At 38.1% G+C, this 8,847-nt stretch overlaps 2 protein-coding genes across 2 annotated transcripts; one reads left to right on the forward strand and one right to left on the reverse strand.

Annotated features, from left to right (window-relative positions):
* Nucleotides 1-1,252: 1,252 nt before the first annotated feature.
* LOC112522378 lies at nucleotides 1,253-4,422 on the forward strand. Its single transcript, XM_025131468.1, has 3 exons — nucleotides 1,253-1,331; nucleotides 3,630-3,712; nucleotides 4,378-4,422. Exons 1-3 carry the CDS (start codon nucleotides 1,253-1,255, stop codon nucleotides 4,408-4,410), a joined length of 195 nt encoding a protein of 64 aa, XP_024987236.1. The 3' UTR covers nucleotides 4,411-4,422.
* Nucleotides 4,423-5,550: 1,128 nt separating this feature from the next.
* Nucleotides 5,551-6,855, reverse strand: LOC112522402 (phospholipase A(1) DAD1, chloroplastic-like). The gene has a single exon (XM_025131499.1). It carries the CDS (start codon nucleotides 6,853-6,855, stop codon nucleotides 5,551-5,553), a length of 1,305 nt encoding a protein of 434 aa, XP_024987267.1.
* Between the last annotated feature and the right edge of the window lie 1,992 nt (nucleotides 6,856-8,847).

Consider the following 8,847-nt stretch of genomic DNA (forward strand, 5'->3'; position numbering starts at 1 on the left):
GAGGGTAAAGTGGTAAAAAGTTTCTTGTTCTACTTAGTTCCATGGGTAAAGGGTGGACAACCTTGTCCCACCCTTGTTCTAGTTTGTTCTAGTTAGTCCCACATAAAACCACACCAAACATAGGACAATTGTGTTCTGTCCTGTCCTGTCCCACCCTGTCCAACGTACCAAACGCACCCTAATGGATTCATCAATCAAGTTATAGGTTTTCTTTAGTCAATTATCAAAATTTCAAGTAATGTCTATTTAAACTTTGATTTTTGTAGTTAAGCCTGCAGTGGAATTTGTAATAGGAACTAGTTTCGTTAAGAAAAGTCAAATATGTGAAATATAAGACTCAAGCTTCATTAATGGCGGTCTTGGTTACAAATCCTTATTTAGGTTGTTTTAATACAGTTGATACGATAAATTTCAATTAACCAACCACATAGCATCACGAACAAACAAGTCAAAATACAAGAACGAGGAAAACCAATTATTTAACAAGAACACCAAAATCAAACTAAAAAAAAAACTTTCGGTTAGGAACAATGAACCGAGACTCACCGATGAAATTCAAAACCCTAACCGCCTTCCCCGTAAAGAGTGAAAGTGAGAGGTGGAATTGGGTCCCACCAGAGATTAGCAGTTACGGAGATGGTGATCGAGAAGTTCTACCGAAGGAAGTTGATTGAAAAAAAGAGGGGGATAGTGGTCTTTTTTCTTTAATGCTTGTACATATATATTACATACTTTTATATTTAAAAGAATGTTTGGTTAGAGGTATTAAACAGTAATCAATAAGAATGATAATAAAAAAAACTGTTTGTTTTTATATAATATAATAGATCTATTCCTCCAGAACACCAAATATTTATTTCAAGTTAACCCGTGAGAAATGAAAAGTTATTTTCATTTTCATTCTCACTTTTCATTTCCTAACCATACAACCTCTAAAAAATACACAAGAAAAGACAAAAAGACTAAAATGCCCTCATATGGTGTGACTAGCCTATGATGGGCACTTGTGGTCAGTATGAAGGACCAAATTTGTAAGGATTTGCAAACCATAAGGACAAAATACGTAAGTCTTGAATACTACAGGGACCAAAAATGTAGTTTAGTTAAAATGCTGCATGCTATGAAAAATTCCACCAAAAACCAGGGAAGATCTTTTGAGGTTGATGCCAACAAGAAACTATCCTGCCACCAACACACGCAGGGGGGAGAGAGAGAGAGAGAGAGAGAGAGAGATCAACGAGAAGGGAGCGAAATGGCGGTGATGGAGAAGCTAAAGATGTTCGCTGTTCAAGAACCCATTGTTGCTGCTTCATGCCTCATCGGTGGTGTTGGTACCTTTCTTTCTCTTTTTCGTGAACCCTAATTTGCGCGCTTTCCTCAATCAATCTAAATTTGATGTAATTCTCCTGATACATTATGATGCATGATTGATCTTCCATTATGTTGATGCTATGGTCTGATATTGATCCGGTAAACTTGTTGTTCTATGAAAATTTGGAAGCATGATTTAGAAATATAGTTTTGTTGGTTAATACCCCCTCCTTAAAAAGTAAATTTCAAGCATGATTTTGGAAATTAGAACATCGCACGTTCAGATTTGAATTAGACACCGAGGTTATTAGGTTTTTCTTTTTTAGATGACAGTGAGACCACACCAATGGGTGAAAATTTTGTGCCCATGGTGTATCGCACAGGTGTGACATTTCAACTTAGGACCTCTTGGTCCCAACCATACAAACAAGCCATCAAGGCACTCGAAATGTTTTATGTTGAAAAGGTTCTTGTTTATATTTAGAGAAAGCTGGGAGAAAGCAAGCTGCCTGAAGAATGTTGTTTTTGAGCGTCCTGTGCACGGTGTAGGGGTACAATGGGCGTAGCATTCTCTGAATTTTGGTACTACAGGGGAGAGGATTAGAGTGGGTAGGATTCTCAATAGAATCAAGTGTGCTTTCGTTGAGATTTGACTGCCCATCCTCTACTTTCTTTCTTCAGCATGGTTCCTATGGCCTATGGGGACCTCTTCGGAAGCAATAGTGTGGGGGCTGCTGTTGCACCAAGCAACGAATTGCTGGGATGTTGCTGTTATGAAACTTAATATCATCATGGAGTGGGTGTATTAGCAGGTAGCAATAGATGGGTAAGTGATGGAGAGCCTTACCAGCCTTCATGCAGCATCCCTCAAACCTAGGAACAAATCACAACTTCAGGGCATCACCTTTACCGAGAGGTCCTTTAGATGAGGCATGAGGCACAAGGCGTGGCATTCATTGAAGCAAAAGTATGGATTTGAGTAATATTAAACTTGGACTTTAGAGTTGGAGGTCCAAACCTTTATGGACTACAGTCAATACTCATCAACTTTCTGATTTACCGTGTAAATGTTGTAAACTAGGCACGTCTGTTAGAGGTTATGCTTCAATACAAGGATGATCTAGCTAGATTGTAAAGGCAGTAGCATTTTTCTTTCATAAGATGGCATTTTTGCCTATTCCTTTCGGTTGGTTGTGGGCCGACGTTACCTTTTTTTTGAAGTGAGACTGCCATCTTTAGAGTTTGTTCTGCTTTGCTTTGATTATACTTTACATCTCAACACCCCTCATACCCACCCAAAAGGGAGTAAAGTAAATCTTCATTGTATTTTACATCCCGCGGTTGTACGAAATTTGAATGTTCTAGTTGGGGGATGTCATTTTTAAAAGGGCCTTCATTGTAAGCCTATCAATGTAACTCAGCAGGTTTTGTAACTGTTTATCTGAATTCAGTATCTTAATTATATTTGTTCAATGTCAGTCTGACTTTACTTATTTTCTTAGTTTGCTTTCTGCACATGCATGTCTTTCAACATTTTAATGATTCTTTTCCAATCAAGTCTTGTAGGAAGAGAAGGCTTATATGAAGAAAGAAGGGACATTTTAGTATTATGTAAAGGGGAACTACCTCTGACTATATATTGCAGCAATTAGTTTTACACAATTGATAATAAAGCAACAGCTTGTCAAATGCTTAAAACACCCTTCAATCATGACTAAAGAAGGCAAGCGTATTATAAAAAAAATCTTTGTTTTCAAATTAACGTAAATTATGTGGAGCAAAATCAGTAATACAAATAATTTCTAATATTGAAGAGTAAAGCAAATAGGTCATTCCGGCTTGAAGTGGGTGTAAGTTGGTCTAAACACCCACAGTTACAAAAAGAAAAAAAAAGATGAAATGTTGTTTCAGAGCTTCGGTTATCTTTGCATGCAATATTATCAAAGCTTTGCTGTTTGGGTGGCTGATTAAACACCACTAAGCAAGGGCTCAAGGGAAAAAACGGACAGTTATAATTATAGGCTTGTTTTTACTCATCATCTAGATTCTAGAGCATATTTTCTAGCATCTCTGTTCATGTGCTATGGGCCTGTGCATTGTATCTTGATCTCCATTAGCTCTTTTGCAAAATATTTTTTTTGCAACACTGATTACTGCTGATTCATATCCGTGTTTTGTTGATCCCATGTTTCAATGCTGTGTTTTAGCATGGAACATGGATGTTCCTCTGGGACTTTTGCTCAACCTTTTTCAAGTGCATCTAGGTACCTTTTTTTAAAATGCATTTTCTGTACCTAATTGTTATAGTGAAATTTCAGGCCTATTCCTTCCTGCCGTGGTGAAGCCTATGCTGGACTCATTTGAATCATCCAAGCAAGTTCGTCAACCTGATTTAAACAATGTGAGTACTACATGCATATTGGTTATGTCGTTGACAATGTTTACATAAAGCGTGTCCCTGTTGAGTTGTTTGCTTGTTTTTGCTGTACATTATCCCCTAGGAAGAATGGGAATGGTTAGGTGACCCTTTTCAGAAATACTAGAATCTCGGTGTGGCATAAACACACTCATGAATTTATATGTGTGTGTGTAATACACACATGCATGCATACATACAAAAACATGTGTGTGTGTGTCAAATAATTTTACAAATAATATTGAGAAAGATCTAACAAGAAACAAGACACAGATGAGGCATACAACAGAAGCAAAAGAGGAGACAACAAGGACTAAACAGAGTAGAGTGGGGAGAAGTTAGAAAACTCTAATAATTTGGCCGCCTCGATCGAGATATAAATATTTTGTGTTCCTCAAACCACTCACATAAGATGTCCAAGTAATTGCAGCTCTGAATTGAAGTAATGGAAATCCTGAGAATCTTAAAACTACAAGAATTGGCCAAACCTCCCGGATAAGAAAAAAGAAAAACAAATCATGTTGTACACATGCTGCACACAATTAATCAACTGTGTATCCTACAGCATCCCTATTCACATCTGTGCAATCTATAACGACTCAGTTTCTTCTTTAACTTCAATTTAATCGATAGTTGACAAATTATTGCAGGTGGTTGCAGGTATGACCGGTAAAAGGCAGTGATGATATAAAGGGTAGCCTTCCACCCTCTGTCTTCCGAAGAAAACCTAAACGTCGATTATTTGAGGTAGATATTAGTTTTTGTTCTTGAAATTCGTTTTGTCCTATTGATATGCATATCACCATACTAATAAAATCTCAATTGTTTGGGTTAATGTAAATTAAAGCTTTTCTTGAATTACCGACATGCATGTTCTTGGTTTGGGCCAAACTTTAAGATCTTGAACATTTGAAGGTTTTAGTTTCGTGATTTTTGACGGTGTGTTCTCGAGTTTAAGAAGAAAAGAAAAGAAAGAACTTTTTTAATTTTATGTTATTGAGAGCGAAGAGAAGGAAAATAAAAGTTCGTTCTTGAGCAGGAGAAAAAGGAAAGGAATTATGTCAATTTTACAAATAATCCGTATTTATTTCCCTGTGGATTGTAATTGATGGGTAGATGTATAATTTTATAAATATTTCTCGTTATTATGTCTCTTGTTTCCATCCTTTTACTCCTATATTTGGGAGGAAAATCAACCTTTGTTTCCTTTCCCTCCTGAAAAACTCAAGAACACAAGATTTTTTTCTTTCCACCCTCCTTTCCTTTTCTTTCCCTCCCTTACCTTCGTAAAAAAGGCCTCGAGAACACACTGTGAAGTGTGAAGGTGGATTTGGTATGCGAGACACAACATAATATGGCAGTACAAAAACTTATCTCACATTTGGCGCGACATTAGACTGCCCTGAGTGGGACAAGAATGCGTTTTGCCGTCCATCAAATAGGTGGAACATAAATTAGGAAGATATGACAAGATTGGTAAATTAATAAATTACTCATGTTAAATTAATATCTTAAAATCTTCCACAATTTTTTCACACCTACCTCACTCTTGCTTGTCTCATCAAGTCCCCTCTGCGTACCAAACGCACCATGAATGCCGTTATGAACGACCATGGGTAGCCTTATGTTTGATTATTTGTCTAACATATTGGAGCGATATGTAATAGCGGTCGATTAAATCAATGAGTTAATTGATTGTTAATTAAAATTTATACATTAACGACTCCTAACTCCATACATAAAAATCAGCACCTAAAGTGAGTAGAACATATGCAAGGTCAATGTTGTAATCCCAATTTTAATTTCGAAAAGAAAAATTAAAGTTATTGTGTGGGTGGAATAGCAGTAGCTTTATTGAGCATCATTCTTGCACTTGCCCTAAATGGACAAGTTGAGCTCACAAATCCATTTACTAGATGTAGATATGTCTTTAAATCATGGCATGTGGCCACGTTGATACTATTTAACTGTAACGAGGCTCGACTACTGAGTCGTAGCTCGTGTCCTATGTTAGCATACACCCATTGGTTGTCGTTGACATGTTTCCGTATCCAACGATGTAGATGGGGCCCACGAGCTTTCTGTTCTTGCGCCATGTCATCATGGTCCTCGACGAAAAAACCAGGTACTTTCGTTATTAGGTCATCTGAATTCACTATACGTAGAATCTTTGTTCCTTGTAGTTCTAGGTTGTGTCGGAAACTCCGGTTGCCAACCCTGGGCCCACCGAACGAGATAACTGAGAGATGTAAAGCGTGTTTGATGGTAGTTTTAATATCGTAGGCGGCTAGAATAGCTAACGAAGCTCCTAAAGAATGGCCGGTGATGGTGACACTTAGTGGCTCATTGCTGTACTTTTGAACTATTCTTAAAATTTCGTCCGCTATTGATTGTTGTAAGCTTGGGCATACCGACGTGCTTGAGGTATAGAGACTTAAAACTCCGCTTTCCACCATCGGTTCGTCATTTTGTCCTTTCATGTTGTTCTCATTGCCGAACGGGCAACGAGTTAGAGTGGCTCGTAGATTCTCGAGCCACTCTAAACAAGTTCCGGTCCCACGCAATGAGATCACTACGTCTCGTCTGCCGAGTCTAGAAATCTCATTCTGGTCCTCGCAGACCGCCACGAATCCGATCCAACTGGACCGCACCCCGATTTGACCCGTCCAATGTGGCATTGGAATCGATGACGTGGCGTGTAAGTTTTTCGTCACACGGTACCCGCTTCCATGGACACCGGCTCGTTCCAAACTCGAGTTTTTCGTATACCGACATGTACCGTAACTCGGTGACGAAGGGTCAGAGTCGAAGCATTGGTATGCCGCCTCAACAAAGCTCCCGTACCGAATAATCTCACCACGTAAACCATCGTCAAGCGGATCCAATAAGCCTTCCCAGTTCTTCGACCCGTGATACTCCATCCATCGTTTATCGAGCTGACTTAACGACCGTGGCTGACAACCCTCTCCCGAATCAATAACCAATCTTTCCCATTTACTCGAAGCCCGAGTTCCACGAGTTTGCTGAGCCGTCTTCATTGAAACGGCACAACGCCACCGACATGCCGGCTCCAACGGCGGGTTAGCCGTGGGTGAGAATGGCTGGATCCATTTGGTACAAAGTCTCATGGTGCTAGTTTCCAAAAACACAACGTGATTCGAAGATGGGTTTTCTGAAATTAGTGTTGGCCATGTATATATAGTGATGAAGTGTGTGCTACTCCAAAAAGCACCCATCTTGGCTTGCCATTCCAAGAAGTTCTGTGATAAGCTGATGGTGTTTCTTCATTTTAGCCAAAAAAGCTATGTCTAATAAAATTCACATATTTTTTATGATAAAGTGCATATAAGTAGGCCAATGCGACATAAATCGGCATCATACGTATTAAAACGATTATTATTTGATACATTGAGCTTTTGGTCGTTGATTTCAGGCATAGATAGGCCATTGTTCATTTAAAAGTGCTCCGAAGGCGCTTTTTCCTTCGAATATAAGAGATTTTAAGCCTGGGTTCATTTAATTTGTTAGGTTGTCCAGTTTTGTTATAACAACTTATCGTTATATATGTATAGAAAGAGAGTACGTGAGAGAGAGAGTGTGAGTGTTAAGAAGCATCATGATAACCATTTATCTGTATGGTATGCACATGTATATACAAGTCATTGAATATGTTCCTTAGATCTATGCACGTGTGTAATTACTTGTATGTACATGTGCATGTCTTACATATGAAATTTTTCATTATTCTGCAGTTTTCCTCTGAACTGGACCGAGATGTATGGTTATTAGTCATGTGGACTTAAAAGTATCATTAAGTACTCTATTAAGACAGTTGTGGACGTCCTCGATTACCAATTATGCTGTAGTGTGCGTCGTAAGGTGCCATAGTGGCGCGCACACGAGCTTATGGTGCCAAAACAAGCCATGTTTTGGTTGCTTACTTGTTCAGCCCTTTAAGCCATGTTCAAACTCTACAATTTGTTCTTTCCCCCTAACTAATCATATTTACCTAACATCCCTCACAACTATAAACAATTTATAAAAGGTTTAAGATTCAAACACGTGTCCAAAACATCATGCATAAGTACTTAATAGTTTAGGAGGCTTTTATCATTTAGAGGTGTTTATCAAACACTTCTTAGGTAAAATGTTACTAATTTTATTGGATGAACATGACAAGAACCGAGAATCTTACTTGGTAAGAGACATAACAAGAACTGAGAATCTTACTCGGTAACTGAGGGGGAAGACTCATGCCCGGTTAATGCTTACCGAGTAAGAGACGTTTACGAAGAATCTGTTTTGATGGCCGAGCATGTAAGTCGATAAGGTAAGTGCGGATGATGACTTTTGACGATATGCGGTTGGTAAAAGATACTTTATATCCCTCCAACTTATCTCTACCAGTTGTGGAATTACGTATCATGGATTCCTTATACGTGACCAAAGAATCATTGGTCTAGTGATAGTTTACCCGTAGAGCGTAACCTTCTAGAAGATTAGGGCTTCAAACCTCATTAAAGATGAAAAGTGTAAATAAGTATTTTTCATATAGTACTGTAAAATACGTATATACCAATGTAGTCTGCTCTCAAAATTGTTTGCTGGAGGCTTGTGCGTAGAGACGTCTTGCTTCTAATCATTTGCATCGTGTAAACGACACCTTAAACATCAATAAACAACAAGGATCTTAACAAATAAGGTGGTTTTATTACCATTATCTTGGAGAGTTACAAATCTCGATATTCAATTATCGGATGCTTTAATAATGTAAGGAATCTTTTCGAAAACAGTTTCTTTTTTTCCAGATGAGTATAAGGTTTGCATAATTCTATTTCATAGGCCTTATTTTCAAATGGGAAATAAACATAAAGTTGAAAGTTATCGACCTTAAAGGTTTAAACTACAGTACAATGAAAATATAATGATACGAGAACAGTCAAATTACATATGATTTTACACTGTAATCATATTCAGTTTTGGAACACGACAAGGGTGGGCAGCCGACTTGACCAACGATCTAGGTCACATCAAAATGTATCGTAATCACATGCGATTTCAATGTAAAATCATATATCATCTGGTCGTTCTCGTTTTCTATTATTTTGACATTATTCTCA

The sequence above is a fragment of the Cynara cardunculus genome, assembly GCF_001531365.2.
Source record: "Cynara cardunculus var. scolymus isolate 2C chromosome LG 12, CcrdV1, whole genome shotgun sequence".
Classification (NCBI taxonomy): domain Eukaryota; kingdom Viridiplantae; phylum Streptophyta; class Magnoliopsida; order Asterales; family Asteraceae; genus Cynara; species Cynara cardunculus.

Bases quoted from the DNA above. Each gene is read 5' to 3' on its own strand.
- LOC112522378 (XM_025131468.1), top strand. From the start codon at position 1,253: ATGGCGGTGATGGAGAAGCTAAAGATGTTCGCTGTTCAAGAACCCATT. The intron at 1,332-3,629 runs GTACCTTTCTTT...GTGAAATTTCAG, and splicing joins ATGCCTCATCGGTGGTGTTG to GCCTATTCCTTCCTGCCGTG. The intron at 3,713-4,377 runs GTGAGTACTACA...AAATTATTGCAG, and splicing joins GTCAACCTGATTTAAACAAT to GTGGTTGCAGGTATGACCGG.
- LOC112522402 (XM_025131499.1), bottom strand. From the start codon at position 6,855: ATGAGACTTTGTACCAAATGGATCCAGCCATTCTCACCCACGGCTAAC.